The sequence below is a fragment of the Micropterus salmoides genome, unplaced genomic scaffold (genome assembly GCF_014851395.1).
Source record: "Micropterus salmoides isolate LMB-PRFRI ecotype aquatic unplaced genomic scaffold, ASM1485139v1 Ms_hic_scaffold_23, whole genome shotgun sequence".
Lineage (NCBI taxonomy): Eukaryota > Metazoa > Chordata > Actinopteri > Centrarchiformes > Centrarchidae > Micropterus > Micropterus salmoides.
This window is the reverse complement of record NW_024041484.1, coordinates 15,111,354-15,134,960: the sequence shown is the minus strand read 5'-3', so window position 1 is coordinate 15,134,960 and position 23,607 is coordinate 15,111,354. Positions and strand designations below refer to the sequence as shown.

The 23,607-nt window shown below is 40.9% G+C and overlaps 1 protein-coding gene across 3 annotated transcripts in view; it reads left to right on the top strand.

The window, feature by feature from the left end:
• The window catches only part of plxna4 (plexin A4), a 237,391-nt gene that overhangs the window by 195,325 nt on the left and 18,459 nt on the right, over positions 1–23,607 (top strand). For all 3 annotated transcript variants that reach the window (XM_038738721.1, XM_038738720.1, XM_038738722.1), the window contains exons 15-27: positions 265–401; positions 957–1,124; positions 1,479–1,572; positions 3,510–3,749; positions 4,252–4,398; positions 5,218–5,452; positions 5,906–6,048; positions 8,637–8,905; positions 13,977–14,043; positions 14,831–14,977; positions 16,207–16,366; positions 19,876–19,979; positions 22,653–22,752. In XM_038738721.1, the coding sequence (XP_038594649.1) occupies positions 265–401; positions 957–1,124; positions 1,479–1,572; positions 3,510–3,749; positions 4,252–4,398; positions 5,218–5,452; positions 5,906–6,048; positions 8,637–8,905; positions 13,977–14,043; positions 14,831–14,977; positions 16,207–16,366; positions 19,876–19,979; positions 22,653–22,752 (2,011 nt within the window). The remainder of the gene's footprint in view (positions 1–264; positions 402–956; positions 1,125–1,478; positions 1,573–3,509; positions 3,750–4,251; positions 4,399–5,217; positions 5,453–5,905; positions 6,049–8,636; positions 8,906–13,976; positions 14,044–14,830; positions 14,978–16,206; positions 16,367–19,875; positions 19,980–22,652; positions 22,753–23,607) is intronic.

Genomic DNA, 23,607 nt, shown 5'->3' with positions numbered 1-23,607 from the left:
CATTGTATATTGTTCAATTAAACATACAGCACTTGATATACTGACATGAGTAGACCATTATAGTGTCGCTTCATTAATTACCTGAGGATTTCTAGGATACTGTGTGATTCTGGTTTACCTTTACTGATTACCCTCTCACCCTTTGCATTAAAGGCAGTTTATGGTGTAAATTTTTTGAGTTTTCACTTTTACTATTGTTTTTCTACTGTAATTCACGTTGATTTCACCGTCTGATTGACTTTGCAACCTCTGCCCTTTCTTTAGATTCCAAGGATTATCAACCTCAAGCCCGGCCGAGGGCCCGTTTCTGGGGGAACCATTGTCAACATCACCGGCAGCCACCTTGATGCTGGCAGCAATGTGTCAATCATGTTTAAGGACCAGCCATGCACTTATCTGAGGTTGGTGGGGAACAAGCCAGAGATGATCCTGCCAGACACACTTAAACATTGAACCAACGTTCAGTCAAAACCAGTGTTAGTCAAACCACAGGGAGTAAACCCCTCAGACAGTTCTCATGTCTGCTAGATAATTTTTTTCCTATACAATAATTAAATATCCTGGGAGGAAATTGGTGATCAAGGAATGGTGTATAATTTGTTTAATTGCAAAGCACCAACCTGTTATTTAGCTATGGTTGTTTATTTGCTTTTTATGAATTGGAAATGGCATTTTCCTTATTTTATAAATGATTGCGATAATACATTATTATTATTGTAATTCACAACACTGATCAATACACAATTCTAAGTTCAGTCAATAAACAATCTATCCATGTCAACTTAAGTAACCAGTCAACCATCCTAAATATTAAATTGATATTATGAGTCCTGAGTGTCAACACTATGTAATATATTGTTTGATAAAAATGTATATTGGATAACAGGATTGTCAATTCATACTCATTCAATTCAACTAAAGTAACTTGCTTTTTCATCACCCTATCATCACTTTAGGAGGGGTGGCCAGTGGCTCACTTGCCGAACCCATGCTTCCCTGCATGGGTATGGAAATGTGTCTGTATCTGTGAGCATAGACAAGGCTCATCTCCAGAAAGACCTGCGGTTTGAGTATGTGGAAGATCCCACCATCACCAAGATAGAGCCAGAGTGGAGCATCTACAGGTATGGTACAAGGGCACATTTCAGTCAGTCAATTCATTTGACAAAAGCTTACATGTTACTCACCGGTAATGGATACTGGTGGATGCTATGGATCCTGTAGATGGAGATCTCCCAGCAAAGTAGATGCTTGTCTAAAACAAAGACAAAAATGAAAGCAGCAAATGAGGTTGGTTAATAAAAAATCCAAACAAAAAAGAAGAGGTTTAACCATCTATAATAATATAAAATCTGCCCCTGAGCAATGCCATGTTCAAGCATCAATATCACTCCCAGTGAGTAATTTATACCACCATCTGTCAAAACAATCTGAACTATCCTTTTACTCTTGTTGTCAATCTTCTCTCTCTCTCACAGTGGACATACCCCAGTGACAGTGACAGGAACTAACCTGGACATCATTCAGACCCCACTCATCAGAGCCAAATATAACAGCCATGAGACACTCAATGTAAGTGATTGTGAAGACAACCAATGTGAGTGATTGAAGAAGCTGACTTGTGGTTCGCCTTGTGGTTCACCTTGGTAAAAATAAATCCAAGGTCAAATAGCTTAAGGAGTTTTCTTTTGGTTTGGTTTGTAAATAAAGTAAATTAACTGACACACATATATGTGTGTGTGTGTGTGTGTTAATTTAATTCAGTTATTATATATATATGTGTCAATTAAATATATTAACCACCACCAGTCTTTCAAAGCCCTTAACTTCCCTTGTCTGCTAGACATCCCAAAGGAAGTCAGCCATAGTGAATGTTAGAATAATTTTCTTATTTCCAGAGCATGACAAAGTGCCTCAGTGCCACTTTTAGGTAAATGGGTCAAGGAAAAATTTCAGAACACTGAGAGGGCATATTGAAAATCAACAGGTTGCAATTGAATGAATAGAGAATGATGTAATTCCCCTCCACACCTTTGTAACAATAGGGAAGTTTTGACACTGAACTAAAAACCAGATTGGCCCTCATCAAATTCATCTACCCTCTATTCACCCTTTTACCCAGGGGAGGATAGATAAAGCCATACAAGGGTCTCTGTGATCTGATTGAAAGAAGAGGGAGTAACAAAAGGCAGTAATGTTATCTTCATGGTCCATTTGAGCATGACCTTGCACCACGTTTAACATCTGTGCTCACATATGCCTGTACAGGGCATTGTGTCTCAAGCTACTATACAGGAAGCTTGTACTTTGAACCAACATATACATCATATACAGCTCAGTTTAGTACTGAATGATAGAGAAAATAAACAAAGCCTTTTCAAGTAACATTGTGCACAGATTGGTAGTTACTTCCTGCAGCAGTGTAGGATACATCAGTGATGTCCTAAAGACCTTGCAGGATTTGTCAAGTTTGATGTTCAAGGAGCCAATTAGAGTGGCCGCATGGTAGAGGTTACCGTGAAAATGTAAAATGTCTGTGTGAAATGTCTGTGAATGAGATGGAAATGTCTGTGAATGAGACCTGTGGTGGTGGCTGATTTGTCAATGCCCTGACAGACTGAGAGGAATGGAGATGTTAGAGGGATATTGAAGGGCGTATGGCATGACAATGACAGATCGGACAATCTGTTCTTGTTCATAAAACTGGCTTAAAGATGTGAATAAAGAAGGAATAAAGAGGAAGAATTTAAATCGCATAACATGTCAAATGAAAGACCAGAGCAAAGACGAAGAACCACAAAACAGGAGTGAGACAAGACACTGAAAAAAAGATGCAAGACACACTGTAATTGAGCAGTAAAGTAGTATAGAAAAAGTTGAGTGACAGAATAAGAATGTGTCAAAGAGAGAAGAAGAGATCACAGAGAAGAATAACGGGACAGGGTATAAAGAAGTGATGAGAGGGTGGGGGTGTCTTTCTGGAGGGTAGTGAAGGAAGGGTAAGACCGTAAGACACTAGTTATCACTGTGGAATCTTCACACATGAAAGCCTGATTGTGGTGAGACTGCACACGCTTTCTAACTACACCTCATTTTGTGGCTTTCTTTGAGGAAAATATTCCAACAGGTTCTTCTTTGCATTTTTTGAAATGGCGGAGCTTCCAGTTTGAATTGAGTCTCCAGTGGGCTTAGTGAAATGAAAACCCGTGACATAAAAGATTGACACTAACTGTTGGGGGGATGTCTTGGCATATAGTTAAACTGGTGTATGTTCAAGTGCCAGTTTGTCAGTAATAGTGAACTATATGAATAATGTGGCCTGATGCATTGTCACTCATAGATGGAAAGCAGCACCTCCCAAAATGTGTGTAGTGACAAAATGAAGCATACTTTTCTGTGTGTTAATATATTTTTGTCATTTCTCTGCTTCCACTAAGTACTCCATTTTATTTGCATAAGATATGTTTGTTTAAAAATTTAACTTCCCATCTCTCTCTGTCTTCTGCCAGTTGTGCCAGGTGCTCAGCCCTACATCCATGCTGTGCCAGGCCCCGGAGCTGTCCATCAGTCTGGCCAGGCAGCAAGAGGTGCCGGAAAGACCTGATGAGTTTGGCTTTAAACTGGACGATGTGCAGGCACTGATGGCACTCAACAACACCAACTTTATCTACTACCCCAATCCTGAGTTTGAACCACTCAGTGTGTCTGGGGTGCTGGAGCTTAAACCTGGATCACCCATTATACTGAAGGTAGGAGGATAAATGTTAGCCACACTTACTTACAATCAGTATTTACTGTTTGTAAGTTATTGACTTACAGTGGAATCATACTATATACTCCATGATCATTGTTTGCATTTAGCATTTTTCCAACATTCTGTTGTCTGAATGAATGATTCTGATCAAATTGTCATTAAACAACTAGCAAATAAAGCAGATTATGTGTGAAGTTGTGAAACATAGTCATGTGCATCACACATCAATACAGTTTCGATTTGATGTAAAATCAATACTAAAAAAATATTCTTTTTAATAATGTGATATTGATTTCAACCATATCACCCAGCTCTATGTTCAACATATATTAATGACTGTATGAAGATACAGCAACCCCACTGTCAATGTTCTTTTTAGATTACAGTTACGTATTTTTATGTCAATTTGCAGTACAATCAGTATAGGTAGAAATGCGTTGCTTTACCCCTCCCTGTAACACTACAAACTGTAATTATGCATGAATTCTCTCTTGCAGGGGCGGAACTTCCTCCCACCAACCAATAGTGGTAATGGAAAGCTGAACTACACAGTTCTGATTGGCGAGAAGCCCTGCATGTTAACAGTGTCAGAAACCCAGCTGCTCTGTGAGTCACCCAACCTGACAGGCCGACACAAGGTCCTGGTGAGTGACACAGCACATACCAATGATGAGAGAGAGAGATACACAGACACATGACAGATAGGCAGGCTGTGGTGAAGAACGCAGGCAGACAGACCTACAAATCGATTGACAGTGTGACAGACAGACAGACAGAGAGACATTCCTTGTGTTGCCTTCTATCCATCTTCTTGTTCACTTTGAGACAGACTACAGCTCTAATTCAATCAGCTGTGTGGTTCCTGTTATTGCCCACAAGCAGACAAAAAAAACAAATACGGCTTCAATAAGAGGGATTAGGGCCTTGGCAAACTCAATAAAGATCCCATTTGTAGTTTAAAGAGGGACCATTTTGAACAAAGTTCCTCCTGATGTTATCACCTCAACCCAGCATCATAGAGAGAGATGGAAACATTAGTATAGTAGATGCACAAATGAACTGAAGTTTGGACACATTTAAATTGCAAATCAATATGTGGATCTGAGCTTTGATCTTGATTTTGAAGACAAAGAAATGATTTGTAGGCCTAAAAGTGATTTACAGAGGTAACATTATTATATGGTTCATAAATATTTGTGATGTGTTTTGCCTTGAATAACGCCGCTTCCTTCTCCTTTTCTAAGGGTCAAATTATTGAACCTTTTTCAAGTGTGATTGCTAAAGTGATATTTAAGTGAAGCTCTTTTCTGATTATAGCTCTGGTGTATTAAGCCACTTGTCTCATGTTTTAAGTATCCACACAGGATATTAACATATGGCCTCCCATATGAAAACCGTTCAGAGATGTAAATTGTGTATTTTTGTGCTGTATAATCTGCGTCTTTATCTTTCATTGTCACAAGGCACGTGTGGGTGGTATCGAGTTTTCCCCGGGCGTGGTTCACATCACGTCCGACAGCCCCCTCAGCAGCACGGCGATCATTGGCATTGCTGCAGCCGGTGCCCTGCTCATACTCTTCATCGTGGTGGTGCTCATCGCCTATAAGCGCAAGTCTCGTGAGAGTGACCTGACCTTGAAGAGGCTGCAGATGCAGATGGACAACCTCGAGTCACGTGTGGCTCTGGAGTGCAAAGAGGGTAAGAGGTTGATGCTGATGTGTAGTAGCTTACATGGTTTTTGAGTGTTTTTTCCTCAGTAGATGCAACATATTTTGATACCATGGCAATGTTCTAAAGTTTTTGAATTATTTATTTATCAGTTAAACAAGTACACATGTTCAGAAAAAATTTTTAAATCTGACTATTTTTATTTTGTGAAAAGTCTCATCTATTTACAGGTCTGTTAAGAATACTTAATGTTGTAAAAAGGTATGACAGAAATGAAAGTGGCATTTAAAAGAAAGTGGCAGATGGTATCGTGGTGTGCTGAAGTGAGGTAAAAATAGAATATGTCCTAAACTGTTTAAATGGTATTCAGTATTGCCAGCGCCCAGTGCGGCCACTTTAGCTATCATAGGTACCAGAAAAATCCCATCATAAGCTAATTGTTTTGCTATAAAAACTGGTTTGTGTATCTGGTTTATCAATCAGCTTTTGCAGAACTCCAGACAGACATTCATGAGCTGACCAGTGATCTGGATGGAGCAGGAATCCCCTTCTTGGACTACAGGACCTACACTATGAGGGTCCTCTTTCCAGGCATCGAGGAACATCCTGTACTGAGGGATCTGGAGGTATTGTACAGTGTTTCACTGATATTCAAGTTGTATTATATATGGAGTGTACCCCCTTTAGTTAGTGTCTGTTTATGAAGAATTGGCTGAAACAGTGCTTGTTAAATTGACTAGGTAATATTTAGATTATGGAAACAGGAAAAAAATACCTTACATAGGGGGTAGAAATCAGGTTCTACACTAACCAGCTTGAGGAAGAATATTTACAGCTTTTCCATTGAATATACATTCTATCAGTTGTGTTGATCAGTAGTTCTTGAAGGAGGACAGCTATAGGTGTAGAAAGTTGATACCATTTTCCCAGTCAATTTACTACCAGTTGAATAATGCAAATAACACAAGTTTGTGTACCTGTTCTTCGCTCTCTATCTAATAACAATCGCAATGCAATTAGCTCTATTTGAAAAGAGAGCAAAACGAGCAAGCAAATTAACAATGTGGCGGGTCACAGTAGGTGAAATTGACGCCGATGTTGTCTGTGTTGCTGTCTGGTAAACAAAAGCCTTTTGACGGCCGACAGCAACTCCTTTTCAAAAACAAACAAGGCCGTCCTCAAATCAGGAGCGTGCTCTCATTAATAACTCAAACGATATGAGACGCTGCGCCGTTTTCTCTCTCCACCTTAAAAACAAATTAAAAGTCAATCAGAGGGAGAAAAGCAAAAGAAAAAAATCAAGTCATTTATCCCCAGTGGTGACATTGATAGACAGCCATAATTGAGCAGGTCGTCTTGTTCCATTAAGAGAATGATGGACCCCCATTTCACTGCCCTCAGGGTTGGCCACTCTATCCCTGATGAGAATTTCCCAGTAATAAGCAATATTAATTATGTTTTAATTGGTATAAATGTCGAACTGTATGAGGAGTATAATGTGGAATAGGAGTCTAATGAAAAAAGCAGCAGGCTTGTCTTACGCGGTTGATGACTGCTTAATTGTTATTGATGTGTCTGAGAATTTAAAGTCAAGTTTGTGACTGTGGGCTGTAAACAGTTCCACAGGTGATGAAGGGTCTGTCTAGGTTTTACTGAAATGATGGGAAGTTTGCCCAGTACTGACATGTTTAAAAATATATCAGGCACTCAGTTTAAATGAGAATTACATGTAGGAAGATATTAAAATATAGTCTGGCATGTGTCAGAAGCCTGCTTCTTGACATTTTATTTGTTCCTTGTAACTGTTAAGGTTTACTCTTACCAATCAAAATCACTTCCTTTCCCTGTATTTTCCCTGCAATTTCACTTTATACCTAAATCCCATTTTGGTTTCTGCTTTTCTATGATTTTTTTTCCCTGCCGTTATATTTCACACTTCCTCTTGATCTTTACAGAAACAATTCAGTTTCAGCAGTCGTGGTTTTACTGCTCCACCTGTCAATGTGTCACACTCAAATATTCCAGTGTTCCCATGAAGACTGTGGTAGCGTCAGGACATTTTGCGGTTTATATGCACCGTCTCTCCACAATCCTAAGAGACGTGTTAAAATGTTTATGTAATGGTGCTGTGCAATATATTTGTTGGGTCTGTAACCCATAAACATTCACTGTTTATTTGTGTGGATACAAACAAAAGCAGAAAGCGTGCATGTGAACACATACTCTTACGTTTTTTCCCAGATCATACATACGGTATACATACACAAAAGAGGCAAATGCTAACACTCAAAACACACGTGCACAGAATGTAAACATCTTGTCAGGCGGTATGAAATCAGACTTGCAACTTAACAATAGCTCCCAGCAGATTACAAGAGGTTCCTCCAGGAAAGGTAAAAAGACAGAACATATGCTGGTTGACAGCTGGATTGGGTACAAAGAGATGCTCTCTTACCACGAGTGCTCTTGACAGATAAAAAAAAAAAAACATAATCTCAAAAGGTGCTATTCATGGGGAAAAAATGAGAAACGAAGTATGTGTGGAAAGTGAGCAAATGGTGCCGGGACAATCTGGGCTCAGACGAGGGGAATTCACATCACTGCACTCCCTTTCTACTTGCATTAGTGTGGAACACAGTGCCATCAAAGTAATAAACATTACCTCAAGAGGCTTACAGTTTTCCTGCCTTTATTCTCAACCTTCAGACTAAATATAATAAACGCTGGAAGATGTTTAACTCCTCATCTCCCTAGATCCTTTTTTCTTCCTCTCATTCTATTTCTCTCCACTTTCCATCCTTATTTATGAAGATGGATGTATTAACTGAGAACTTAAGTAGAGAAATGATACATAATTTATTTACTATACATATTTTCACGTGTTTAAGCTTGTATTAATATTGTATAGTGTGTACGTGTGTGTGTGTGTGTGTGTGTGTATGTATATATATTATACAATGATAATATGATATGATAATTATTATATGTAATATAAAAATGTGTTGACAAAATTAAACTGAAGGAAATGTATCACCTATAAAAAGATTATAAGTATTTGATTAGGGAGGCAGAGAACTAATATTACATTCAAATAAACTGATGACTAATTAGGCCTATATGTCATCGCCTTGCCACAAAGAATCTGTACCTTTTTCCTTTCTTGTTATTTTTAATGTGACTCAGTCAAGTGAACATTTCTCATGTTTCCTCACAGGTGCCAGGCTACCGCCAGGAGCAAGTAGAGAAGGGGCTGAAACTCTTTGGCCAGCTCATTAACAACAAAGTCTACCTGCTGTGTTTTATTCGCACTCTGGAGGCCCAGCGTGGTTTCTCCATGAGGGACCGTGGCAACGTGGCCTCACTAATCATGACAGTGCTGCAGAGCAAGTTGGAGTACGCCACTGATGTCCTAAAGCACCTGCTTTCTGACCTCATAGACCGTAACCTTGAGAGCAAGAACCACCCAAAACTACTGCTTCGCAGGTGAGTGGCAGGCACAAAAAATAAGTATAGAGTTTAATTTTTTACTCCTACCACTGTCTAACAAGGGTCCCAAGTTACAAGGCTGGTAATGACCGTTTTTGATGTAGTTGCTTCGCTGCATATTCTAAACTAAGAAGGAACCATCCAACCCAATTTCTATTCTTTTTTTAAAACAGTAAAAGGACTTGTGCTAAATATTTAAACACTAAACAACTGCAACACACTTTCATCTTCTCTACACTTAGGGTTGTATTGTGCTAGGTTAGGGATAGAGATAAAAGTTTGTACTCTTTAGTGTTAACCCTTTACTATCAAGGACAGGATATGCTACTCTGTGTTTCCAATCTGTGACATGTTTGGATTAATTCCTGTGACCTTGAATTGCTGGCTCTCAGAGACACCAGAGTGCATTGCCATGCACATCATTAGCAACATAATTATGATTAATTAGCAGTGAATCCAATTTCAAATAGCTCAAGAGGAAAAAAATTGTCATTTATGAAAAAGGGGAGAAAGTGAGACTATGAAAGCTTGCACTCTAGCACTGTCACAATCCTCCTTTGGATGTGTAGTCAAAGCCTTAATGGCAAACACTTTAACACAGCACTGTATGTGATTATGCTTCCTGCCCGTGGTGTTTGGTAAATGTGATGAATATGGTTGCTTGAGTAAACTGGCTTCCTTTCACAGCTGGTGTGTGTGTGTGTGTGTGTGTGTGTGTGTCTGTATGTATGTTTGTGATGTGTGCATGCATTTCTATACATATATGCACATGGTATTGTATGTTGTTTTGCTTGAGGGTCATCAGTGAAGTCTTAACACCCCCAGATGATTTGACAGGCAATTAATTTGTCCATCTAATTTCAATTAAAATTCTGATTCTCCTTCCGGCTAAAAACTCATCTCTGCCAGTAAAGACACACACAAATACAACAAGCATATTCAATGTGGAGATGAATTAAATTAATGCTGTTCATCATACCATCCACAGGATGGTGGGCATATTCACCTCATGAAAGTCTGTTTAGACTTGGTGATGCAGAGAGAGATTAATGCTGTCTGGGCAGGAGGCATGATAAATTACCGCCAGAGCTCACCAAGCATGGTGCAGCCACTAAACAATGGAGTAACCGCTGATCCTGGCAGTAGATACAACATAAGAGATGGTGTATACAGCAGAGATAGGGGGCAGTAGTCAAGGACAATGAAGAACTTAAAGCTGTGTCACTAAGTGAGGAAAGCTGACTACTGGGCCATGGAGGCAAGTAGTGACATCAGCTCTTTGGTCACTTAGTTTACATGTCACCTGCACCTTGTTTGTGCCATACCTATATTGTTGATTTACTGTATGTTGCTGAAAAGACTAACCAACAACTGTTTTTCAAGTGCAGTCCAAATATAACACACTGTTCTAGCACACTTTCTTTGCATATTCCCTCTCTTCCTCTCTCCCTTCTTTATCATCAAGGTAGAGGGGGAAGGAAAACCTGGGGGGGAAATGTAGCAGCATTCAGTCAGCACTGGACAGAGAGCACATGTTTTTACAACAAATGCACATCCAGTTTGATTGCCCATTTGTCAAACACTGTAATGGGCACTGATCAGACTGTCCTCAACTCATTCTTCCTCCTCAGATGTGCTTATTAGTCCTTCAACATCCCAGCATGCATTTCAGATGTGATGAGGCTGTGTGAGCAAGCTATGCCACCCCATAGTGTGGGCTGACTGGCGTGTCCTTGGATACCAGCTGAAAATAGCCAAGATACACAGGCATAAGGCTGTGAAGATGAAGCTTAATATTGTCTAGGAAAGATAGCACCCATCCCTCTCTTCTCTCGCTTTAATTTGTTCTGTCTGTTCCCTCTTTCTTTCTGTCACCATGTGTGCTCATTCTGTGTTATTCTCCCTCACTACCTGCCTCTGCCTGCTCACTCTCCACTGCTCTCTCCTCTATTTGTCTTCAGTTCTGATGCTTGTGCTGCTTGTGTCACACCGTCACTATCTTTATCTCTCTCTTCCTGTGTTATACTCGCTCTCTCAATCTATATTCCAAGCTCTTCCTCCCCTCCTCTTCCCCCTCCCCTGTTTTCTTGATTGCTAAATCAATGCTTAAAGTGCGTGATCAGGGTGTCTCTGGCACGGCATCTGAGCACGGCTACCCACTGCCTCCTCTTCCAGGAAATCTGTGTGTGTACATGTGTGTCTTTTTCCTCTCGCTCCACACACAAACACACATCCTTCCATCTGTCCCATCTCAACCTGTGTTGAAGCACAACCACCAGGCAAGCTAACTAACGAGAGCCTTCCACAACCATCTGTCGCATTCCTTGCTGCATTCTCCTCCTTTACTCCTCTCTTTCTTCCTGCCCCCCACCCCACCCCACCCCCCCACCACCACCACCACCATCATCATCATCCCTCTTCCCATCATGCAGAGTTAAACAGCTTTTCCATAGCCTTGAGTTTAGTTTGGCTGCAGTTGATGCGTTAAAATAGCAGTTTTGATGTTAGTCAAAAGATGAAAGCCCGTTTTGTTCTTGTGTTGATCACATCCTTGCTTTGGCTCAAACTGAACTATTGATAATCGTTAGTTTGTGTGTAAGTAATAGAATAAATATCTGTGTATGCATGTGTGCAATGATGAGTCAGTGTTAGCAGCTAGCCATTACTGTGAAATTGTTTTGACACATGATAACCAATCTTCCTCACCGGGAGTGGGAAATGGAAATGATTTCTGACTTCATGCTGTGCTGTTTTAACATATGACTGAAACCAGAGGAGTCTCTCAGATGCAGTTACATGTTTGGTTAAAAGAGCTGTTGCTCCTTTTAAGAAAATAAAGTCTTGAAATTAACCTTTCTCTTTGTGATGTTCATGTGTAATGCGATATTCATGATGGGTCGTAAAGACACCATGAAAGGGCCTCTTTGCTTACCTAATGCATTATGTAGCATCAAAATAATCAGTCAATTAAATATTCAATCCCCAGAAAGAATTTTGATCATTTTAATGACACACTCTGGTTCCAGCTTTTTAAATGTGAGAAATTGTTGTTGTTGTTGTTGTTGTTGTTGCTACCTTTTATTGTTTACATCTACCATCAAAGATCCATTTCATACACATACACAAATACATGTTACTGGCAGCTATGGCCAAGCAAAATGTTAAAGGTGTGATGAAGCACGGATTCCCATCAAGCCTACCTTGGTAATCAGAGGAAACGAAGCATTGCCAGGTGCCCTCTGCTCTAGATCATTCTCAATGCTCACTGCCCCTCTGACTGGCTGCCAAGTAGGCAAGCCTGACCATGCCAACACGCCATGGCACATTTCATTGCATTAACCCAAACATAGTTTGTGTTGTTTTTTGAGTAGCAGCTGAGGAGAGGTTTGGAGAAGATTGTTTGAAAGTTGAAAAATAATACCAAATGCTAACGTTAGATCTAAAAGCAACTCCGTCATAGTGCCATTTTTATCCTTGTTCCCCATAGACTGTGCTGTGATCGAGAAAAAGCAAACTGGTGGGGCCGTGCCAAGACGTCTTATTACTGCAGGCCTGGCACCCCCTGCCAAAAGCATGCACAGACACACACACACACAATAAACACTAGTCAGCACACATGGTAATTTCTCAATACATACGCAGTGGGATTAATTTGTGCTTTTTGCACGCTAGCCTTAACACAGCCGTACACTTGTCCACTTACACAGTCACACAAAAACACAATATCTCTTGGAAGTGAGTAAGAAAGAGGAAGTTTAAAAAGAAGAAAAGGGAAGGCCAGACTCAGCCAAGCCATTTCTTCTCGATCTTTTCTTTATTTTCCTTTCTTCACGGCTCCCTCCCTCCTTCCTTGCCTGTGCACCTCCTCCTTTCTCCATGCTCCTTTCATCCCTTTGATAGATGGGCTACATTTGTGGAAATGGAGAGGATTTGGAAGTGTGTATGATTACAGGATCCAGAGTGGGGCAGCCAATGGGAGGGAGGAGGACAGCAAGGACACATGAAAGAAAAGATGAAAAGTGACCTTGTTGACCCTTGGATCCACGGATGGCGGAAGGGGCGGCAAAATGAAAGTGTGGGCACAGTGAGAGGCAGGAAGTTAATCCCCCCCAGGTGTTGTGCCAGTGTTGGCGGGGGGGTGCCAGTCCAGCCCACTGGCACAGCGGACATCATGTCCCCCCTCACACCTCAGTGTGGAGCCCCTTATATGGGCTGTATGAATAGTGAAAGGCGGGAGGGCTGCAGGTGGCAGCTGAAACACGGGACAAAACCTACGCACACACATGGACACAATGGACACTAATCCTGAAATATTGATGCCTATGGTAGTTGCTCATTGAAAGCGGGGATGGGGGGGTGGTGTATGGGTTTGTGTGTTTTGAGGTGTTAGACAGATTACCCACACACCCCTGCTGCTGGTCAAGAAGGTTGCTGTCAAAGGATATCTGATCCTCGCCTCTCCTCTTTCTCCCCTCACCACCACCGTTGTTATTATGTATGCATATTAGCCATTCACACGGGATCAATCACACTGTTGGCCCAGGTCAACACACATGCACACACACACACAAACGCAGACACACAGCATTTTGCCACACCAGCGGAGCATGGATGCCAGGCGGAGAGAGAGAGGGAGATGTATTCATTCACTTTCTATTGTGCACGGATCGAGTGTTAGTCCAGTGAATAGGCAAGGGAGCGCTTAATAATGAGGCCAGTGTTATTACAGAGCCGCTCCAGCCCCTAACGACATCAATCCACTGGGATCAAATAAAGGCTTTTAATTGCTTTGCCTCATATTAAAATCCCCGCCACTGTAGACGAGCTGCCCTTGGCGTGCCTGAGCATAAAGGCCAGCTGAAAGATTGTCTGAAAGGCCATCATATAACTTGTGCAAAGGCTCTCTCAATTCATGTGTCCGCAATTATATTTGTTTAACGAAAGCCTATTCATTAGCAGTGGTCATCATTTTTAGCAGAATATTTGATGATGGCGTTGAATATTTATGATGGTAATATGAGCGCGGGGACATGTGTTCATTATGTGCATTGTGTCTATCTGCTGGCAGGACTGAGTCTGTTGCAGAGAAAATGCTGACCAACTGGTTTACGTTCCTGCTCTACAAGTTTCTAAAGGTAAATATTTGTTTTTAACTTCAAAAATCTACCACAAATAGTTTAGTTGTAACCCCAAGCAAGTTGATGAAATCACTCACTCATCTCATTGCTGGCTCAATACTTCTTCCCATATTATTCGACTCTTCTTCTGCGCTAGTCACAATTAAAGGCCAGTCTTCTTGCTCAACTGCCTCCAAGATTCATTAGTTGTCCTTTTTCAGCTATCATGTAAACTGATGTCAATGTGCTTTTGAAGAGGAGCACTCACCTCACAGGGCACAAGTATTCACTGAAAGCAAAAGTCACCACTCTTCTCCACCCTTGAGTCAAAGAAATTTCGCCATTATCCTGTTTTACTCTTCCATCTCTCTGCTCATCCCTTTATTGCAGCTGGAAGGAGAATAAAAACAATAATAAATGTCTCTCTTCTGTTTGAAACGGCAGTGTTTTCAGGAGGGAAGGCTTCAAGAGATTTTTATGGCATTTTTCACTGTTTATCCATCAAACCTTTTCCAAACTCTTGCTACATTTCAGCAAAGCTTATCTATTGATAGGTGGTGCAATTTTCTTTAATTTAGGGGAACAATAGAGTTTGGGACATGACGTTTATACGTCTTGCTCAGCAACTCTGGAGTCAAAGCATTCTGGAAAACACTACAAAAAGCAACTACAACATTTTAGAGAGATATTTTTGAGATATTATTAAACTTTGCTGACAGTGAATAGAGTGCAGAAATTGCTTCAAAGTTTTCTTCCTTACTCCAAACTTTTTTTTTTGCTCCTCTCTATCCAAATCTCTTTGCAGGAGTGTGCAGGCGAACCTCTCTTCTCCCTGTTCTGTGCCATCAAGCAGCAGATGGAGAAAGGCCCCATTGACTCCATCACAGGAGAGGCACGCTATTCGCTCAGTGAGGACAAGCTCATCAGACAACAGATTGACTACAAGACTCTGGTAAGGGGTTCACCTGCCCGAGGTCCAAGGGCTTAAAGGAGACACTTAATATGCTTTCAGGGACAAGAGGAGAGAAAAGGGGTGGTTATGGGTTGTCGGTCATGAGATGAGCACCGGGACATAAAGTTGTCGTCGTAACGCTTGACATGAAGGGGGCACATGAGTGGCGACCCCCCTTCCTGTTGAGACCGGAGCTGTCAAGAAAAAGAGCGGGGCTTCGCGATCGGGAGAGAGGAAAGAGATTATGCATGTGTGTGTGTTTGCACAAGCAGAGAGACGCTGAAGCTCTCTCCTTCTGGAACCTCTTGTTTATTCCCGATGTCTGCCTGTTGTTGTCCTCTCCTCCACCGTGACGTTTGTTTCAGCAGGGGAAACTCAGACGTTGTTTAGTCCTTCCGTCTTTCTTTTCTAGTGTCACATCTATTTGTACTTTCTTCGTCATTCTGTGAACTGTGATAGGGGAAAAACAAAAAACATTGTGGAGATTTGCTTCAGATTGGACTTTTACTACAGAATCATCAATACTCTTCTCACCACATCCAGTCTCCTCAGTACAGACCTCCAGAAACTACACTTAAATATGTTTACTGTTAACATACACATTTGGGATGGTCTATAGATAGAAGATAACACATTTACCCTCTCACTTTTGTGTACACTTATATGTATTGGTGTTCATCTTGTAATTCGGGTATTTCCACCTGGAGGCAGTACTGAAAGAACTGATGAATATCCTAATAATATCATAATTAGCTGGTTTACTGCTCATCAATTCAGGTAGCACATTGTTCTCTCTCTTCAAGCTCCCGGGAAAGAACGGTTTCCCTGGTGAATGATCTTTTTATTTTTGCTGCAATTCTCTCACAGACCCTTTGGCAAGCACAAAATTATTGCAGTTCCATTGAGTACCAATCTACAGTGTAATCAACATTGTTAACCTATAACACACAAGCCTCTGCTTTGCCAAGATTAAACAATGATTAGGCATAGCTCAATTTATCCTTTGCACTAAACCATCTTGGACACATGCGTTTATCTTTTGAGGTTGAATCCTGCAAGTGCAAATATTACAAGAATCCTTACCTATACATACCCAGAAAACATTTCCCTCATGTAAAATGTTATGAAATCTGTCTTGGCAAGGCAACGCTTGGAATAGTGTTTCACTGGCAACTTGCTGCCAGCCCCCCTCCCTCACAGTGGCATTCTTGTGTGTATTTCCGCTACAGGTGGTGAACTGCATCCATCCAGAGAATGAGAAAAGCCCAGAGATCCAGGTGAAGGTGCTGAACTGTGATACCATCAGCCAGGTGAAGGAGAAGATCCTGGATGCCATCTACAAGAACGTCCCACACTCCCACCGTCTAAAAGCCTCTGACATGGACCTGGGTACAACTTTTTTACTGGAACCTTTTGTTTACCATGCAGGTTTAGTCTAATGAAAACACTTACTGTGATACCCCTTCCAGTGCTGTCATGACTGGCTGCTGAAGAGTTTTGCCCTTCTTCATGTATTTGCAGGTTGATAATGGTATATGTATAATTCTGCATTTCAGGGTTGTAGTTGATCTTGCTCACGCACACCCCTGTGGTTACCTTACAACTTGTTGAAACATTTCTATCCATGTAGTTTCCCATCTATGTGCCTGGAGACAAGCAGGCTGAACTTAGACACCCATTGATTTTTTACAAAGGCTTCCCAGCCCCTCTTAAAAAGTCTTCTTAGATATAAAGAAGCAGCTTTCTTTTCAACCTCGGGAGACATGACTTCCTGGCTCTCTCAGTCAGATGTCTGAGATTGGTCTCTCCCCTCCCCAAAGTTTCCATCGATCGACTCTCTTGTCAACTAGCATCTGAGTCACATGATTGATCAGCTAATCAATCGAGACGCTCAGTGATCTCTTCCTACAAAATCTTTCTTTCTTTCCTGCCTGCCATTTATGACCCCTATGGGCACCTACTGTATGTAGTTATTTTCCCTGAGTTGTATAATTGTATTTCTTGGGTATCTCAATTGTATGTAACGTGGGTCTAATATATTTGCAAATTACTTTAAGGGGCCTCTGATATGAGAGGATGCAATGATATACCTTCTCTGGAAGACATCTAGTGATCAGGGGGTGAAGTATACTGTGTGTGTGTGTGTGTGTGTGTGTGTGTGTGTGTGTGTGTGTGTGTGTACAGTAGATATACAGAGACATGAATACTTGTGAGCCTAACAATATTATCCATGATTGTTTGTCTGCCGATACCTACAGGCTGTCTCTGCACCATGCACTGTGCTTTTTATGGTTTAATATTACCAGATGGATTTTCTAAGCCCCTGTTGTGTGTCTGTAATAGCATATTTATAACCAACCCTGGATCTAAGATGGGCTGAGTGGATACCGTAGGGAATCTGCCAGTGTGATAGCAAAGTGAAAAGATTGGTTTAGCCTTTTGACGACATTCCTGGATAAAATTGTTTTATAGCCCCCTATGGGCAGGATGTGTTGTTCTATTATTGCTTTATTACGAAAGGGAATTGGAAATTGTCAGAGTTAGCTGGCCAGTGGTTCTGTACGTGTGTGATTGTGAGTAAGAGAGAGAGAATAAGTAAATGCAAGCTCACAAGAGAACATTCCTATGGAATAAAATGTTTTTCAGTGCTATATTTATAGTATTTATTCCACATGCTGCACACTGTGCACCAATTAGAAGAAAGTTCTCTGCTAATCGTGAGTCCGTAAACAGACATGTTTGTCATCTTTTCACGCCTGTATGGTTTTCATGCACGTCATGCTGAGTGGAAACACGTTTTCCATTTGATTGTTTTGTTATTTGACGCACTTTAACTTGAAGAGAAGAGCTCTATGTATACAGGTAATATCAGTGGCTCTCTGACACATACACACAAACACATATACACAGACTGATTGCAACAGCTGATAAGGATAATGGACTGTGGCAGGCCTGTCCTGAGACAGATAGTCCAGGAGCGTTGTTTTCCAAGATATTGTTTTTAATTCCCCTCTGCCGCAATCCACAGTTTCCCCACAGGGTTTCAGAGAAGATGGGGCATGAGAACAAAGAAGCTAGGCCCTGTGTGTGTGTGTATCTTTGTGCCCGTAGTGTGTGATGCCAGTAGCAAATGTGTGTCATGCATCTCTGTGGAGTACAACAGTCACCTTCAGCCTTTTTGTTCACCATCAGCTTCCTTACACTCCCCAAAGCCCTTATCTCCATACTTGTGTATGAGTCTATAATGCAAGTCTATGTATACACACACATTGCTCTTCCTATTGAGTAGCGACCACTGGTTTTGGGAATCAGAGTAATCTCAGTTTGCTCTGGTTTCACACCAAGTTTATTCTTTTATTTATTCTTGTCTGCCTTTCTTTTTTTCTCATTTCTTCTCGACTGGAGACACGCGCTCATTTGCATCTTTATAGGAAGATGTACTGTATAGACAAAAACAACAGGAGAATCTTTATTTCCTGCGGATTCTTCAGATGCGAACACAATTCTGGTCGATCCTCCAAAGACAGGCCTCATCATGCACCACAGTGATTGCTGCTTTGTTTTCCTGTTTGTGATCAGAATGGGAGATGACAGTGGCCGACGCAAGTGGGAAGCACAGCAAGGAGCACAGACACAATAACATATTCATAAAGCCCATGATGTCGACAAAAAGAATAGAGGAATCATCTGCTTGTTTGTTTTCGAGGTGGCTTTCCTTTTTCACTTATGATAATTTTGCTGGGGTATTGTGAGATGTTTCTATCAAAGCTTTTGTTTTGTTTTGTGCTGAGGTTGCACAGATGTGGGAAGCCTGGTGTATATGTAGTGTAGATGTAATTCACTTGTAAGGTCATGTAAATGCACTGGAAGTTACTTGTTGAAAGTATGGAAATTAGGTGATCTGCAGCCTTTGGGTAAGCTGTCTCTTTCTGTGCGCAGCTTTCTGGTTTCTCTGTGGATATGAGTCTGGACTGCTTCTGCCAAAGCTCCCAGCAATAAGATAACAATAAGAGCAACTAGGCAGGGGGCTTAGAGCAGTGCATGGGGTGTTGACAAGGGGAAAGCAAGGACCAATAGCGCCTTCAGAGAGCAGAGCATAAGGCCTGGTGCTGCAGATGGAAGAGGAAGTGAACAAGCCACGGGCATGCAGCTGTAATCACACCCATCGATCGAACCAGGGAAAGAGATGGAAAGCGGTAGAGGGAGAGGTTCTTTCTAAAAAAGAGTAGAGTGGGTGATTAATTCAACTCGCCTCTTGTTACTGTCCTTGTGTGTGCCATTTCTCTTTTGGTTCTACATCTCTTTGCCTTTCTCTCCTACTCTTAAAATTATGTGTTGTTCTGCTTCTTTTTGATTCTATTCAGACTTTTCATGACAATGTGAAATGATTGTTCTGAAAAACCTCAGTAGTTAAAGATGGAGAATTTCTCTGGCAGACTGATTAGAAAAGTGATGCTTTCTTCTGCTTTTTTTCTGGTGCTTTTTTCTGTTGTTGATGTAGTTCATGTTTTCATCTAAGAATTACAAATACAGTTAGAATTACAAACTAACTTTTTTAAATCCATGGGGAGAATCAGAGTACTACACATGCAGCCACTATACATTAGGTGAATGACAGAATTAAGTACCATATAAACATTCCTGCAATTAAAACTAGCGTTATCAGAACCTGTTCTCACTTCTAGTTACCACCAAAGTCAATAGTGTCTTGTACCACACAGCATGGCAAGATTTTGAGATATCTTGACAGAAAAGGGGCAAAAAACAGATTCTCTTTGGCAGAGGAAACAAATAAGAGTAAAAATTTAAAATCATATTTTGTATAGTAAGTATTGTTTTTGTGAATATGGTTGGCAATATCCTGATCTTTTCATTTAGTTTTTTCTTTGCGATTGCAGAATGGCGTCAGGGTCGAGGACAGCGCATGATCCTGCAGGATGAGGACGTCACCACTAAGATCGAAGGTGACTGGAAGAGACTGAACATGCTGGCCCATTATCAGGTACGCCTTTGACTGTTTATTCTAAAATGTAAACAACTGCAACCTGCATTAAACTCGTTATAATGCCCAAAATAAAAGATAACCTCAATATTTTAACTGTTAAAGAGCTTGATTCAAAGCATGTTTCCTCAGGGTCTGTGTATGTCTGACATGTGTGCAAGTTTTTAAAAATCATTTGAATGAACATTTACAGAGTGATTACACTTAAGAGTACAATTTTAAAGTAATTGAAGTTTGAAGTTTTAGAAATACAAAGTGTTTGTAAAGGTTTAGATCTCACAGAGAAAGGAGTAAAAAAAAAAGATCTGAAAAAAGCTATCTGCAGAAACTTGCAATAGATAGATAATGTTTTCATTGACATCTTCTTTCTTTCAAAAAAAGTATGGTTGTTTCCACAGCAAAGGTATACAAACACAACACAAAGGCCTGATATTTAGTATTAAACATTTCTAGGGAATTTTACTTATTCATTTTAGCCTCTCTGATCTTCACTAAGTTCCAAAACTATCTAATGGACAATTGAGTCATAGCACTTTTGTATCCTTTTAGTTGTGCTTGTCTTCAGCGGACAGGGACACACCCCCACACACAACCAACACAAGTTATCTGTCAGGTGAGGGGGAATGAGGCAGGGTGAGGCAGGAAAGTGACCAACAATAGTGACACTTGGAAGTAATCTCTTATGTGTGGAGAGGGCTTGAGATAAAATCTGATGTGCAGGCCAAGTGTCGTCTTCTTTCTGAAATGGATTAGTGTTGGCATCGATTTTATGGACAGAATAGACAGTGGTCACAGACACACTAGGTAAGATCTGAATAGACACATCTATTAACATGCAGTAACATGAAGACATATGTACAAAATACAAAGACATCTTACTCATTAATTACAAATGCTACCAGCTAACCAGCACACCAGAATGAGACTTAACAGAAAAACAGGTCTGCTTTGTCACAACATGTGTGTTAATAATTCGAGCAGCTAAGCAAGCAGCCCCTGTCCCCTTCAAGTGCAGTTTGCATGGTGCCTAAATTAAATATCAGCATCAGCAAGTGTCAACAGGCTTGGAATACAAGGCGTGGGGGGAATGGATTAGGGAGCTGATTCGAATCAGAGATAAGATAATGAAGACAGAAGTTAATTAATTTTTTCAGGCCAGGGAATAAGAGTGCCTTATCCTTGACAGACCACAGGAAAAAAAAAAAAACACTCCCATCCACTGCTCAAAATTTGTTAGGAGGCAAAGCAAAGAGCGAGGAAGAGAGGAGATACTTCAGGGGAGGGAGACTTCAGTCAAGGGCATCTGCAATTCCATGCTTGGCATGATAACTTAATTTCACTGAAATGGCTTGAGTTTAAAAAGGTTAAATGTATAAATAATTTTGTTGAAGATCTTGTCGCTTTACTAATCAAATCCATTGATGCACTCTATTGATTGATGCCACCCCTGCCAACCCAGATGTGGCACAATATTTGGTCTTGGGATGTCCTCCAGACATCTTGTCTTATTAGAAGCTAATATGACCGGCCAGACACACTCAAAAGAATCATGTGCTCTAAACTAATCTGGTTTCATCTGCCACTAGCCAAACTCATTCACTCACTCTGCCTTCACTTACAATGTTTGCATCACAAACTCAGTGAAAAGTTTGATTTCTTGTTCAGGAAAACATCACATAAATTTGGCATTTGCCATATCAGATCTTTCTGTCCCATACTGAGAGACATATCTCTCCTCCTCCTCTCTTTCAGGAAACTGTGCTCCATTTTCTGCCTTTATCCTCTCTTTCCCATTTCATTATGTTCCATTGTGCTGTGCTCGTTTTATATCCATTCAACATATAAGAGCAGTGATCAGGGAGCGTGCTTAAGGATGTTGGAGGGTTGGGGGCTGCCCACAAAGGAATAACAAGATCCGCCCTGTGGGCCTCCTGTTCACAATAATATAAACATATTATGCATAGGGAGCAGATTGAGGTACTGGGTGAAATAATGATGCAATCTTAATAAGACCCCTGCTCGCGCCCATGTACTCTATCACAGTTGTGCCCCCACACACACACACACACGCACAAAAGGCCCCCGGACCTTATTCCCTGTCCCATCCACCCACACTCTGATAGAGATCACTTCAATTAACCCTGTCTTACCCTGCAGCACAGGTAGCCAGATTATGCTATTATGCTAGGGGTGTGCGTGTTTGTATGTGTGTGTATGTGGAGGCACGGCTGGGACATCCCAGCTGTGTTAATTGAAACCTGTTTGGCTGACTGAGGAAGGGGGAGTGCACGACCAACACCGACACACACACAGCTTGATTCTTCACACCTTCACACGCGCACCACCCAACCCTAGAGGAAAGGTATTATTGAATAGAGACTGTGGGACGTCCCCTCTCACACAGGCTTGTACGATGCTCTGCTAAACTCTCCCTCCCCCTGTCAGTCATGATATGTATGTGTGGACTGAATAGAGCACATAAGGGTAATATGATATTCTGTTTATTCACATGAAACCAAAATAGATGAAATATAGAAAATGACACCAACGCAATAACTATGGGTTTTCTGATTGGTTGTGTAAGAAACCTGCACAAATGAAAAAACAAAATCTCTGCAAAATGCTTTTGTTTTCAATAGTCTTTTGCATAATACATGTGTGTCTGTGTTTCAGGTAACTGATAATGCAGTTATGGCCCTGGTTCCAAAGCAAGTTACAGCCTACAATTCAGTAAACAACTCCACTGTGTCTCGAACTTCTGCAAGTAAATATGGTAAGCTGACCTTTTTCTGTGCATCTTGGACAAGGCACACTGTTAGAAACTACATGTATATCTTGCAAAATATTCACAACATAGTCAAATACTGTTATTATTTCACATTAATAATACATTAAGATAGAGATACAACTGGACCTAATGGCGGGTACAGAAGGTTTAAGTACATTAAAGTGTCTCATTTAATCGTGTTGTATTTAATATATAAAAATAATATTATTAGAGTAAGAACAAAACACTCTAATAGAAACTAGATCCCACAGCAGTGGATGCCTCCACTTGAGAATGTATATATGATGACGAACGTCTACAGGATCCTGTATGACAACACTGACAGACCTAAAAAGACAAGACACAATTTAGAGGAGTTAAAAGGATTTCTAAAATATAGCAAACACCAAATAGACTTTTTCCTCTTTTGTTCTGGCTTCTTGAGACTCCAAAGTACTTCCATGTGCCAGTGTTTTTTCCGCCTGTCCGTATGCTCCACATCTCCTTGAACCTAGGAAACCATCAAGTTAGTTTCTGATCAAAGGGCCAGCCTCACTGGCAACAAACACTTCAGACACATCAAATGTGGTGCCACATTATTAGCATCGCCTCATCTCCATACGGTCTCACCTCACTTCTTGGGCTCCAAATTAGACCAGATAGGACAAGGTGAGTGTGATCCCCTTCACAACTGGTGTGGTACTTGAGAGTGACTTTGAACTCTCCCCGAGTACAATGGCCAAATAACCAAGAAAGAGACAAGGCTGAATTTAATAAATCTGCTGAAGAGAGGGAGTGGAGGAGTAGAGAAAGTTGTGGACAGAAAAAGTCCAGAGATTAAGACAAACACTGTGTAACATG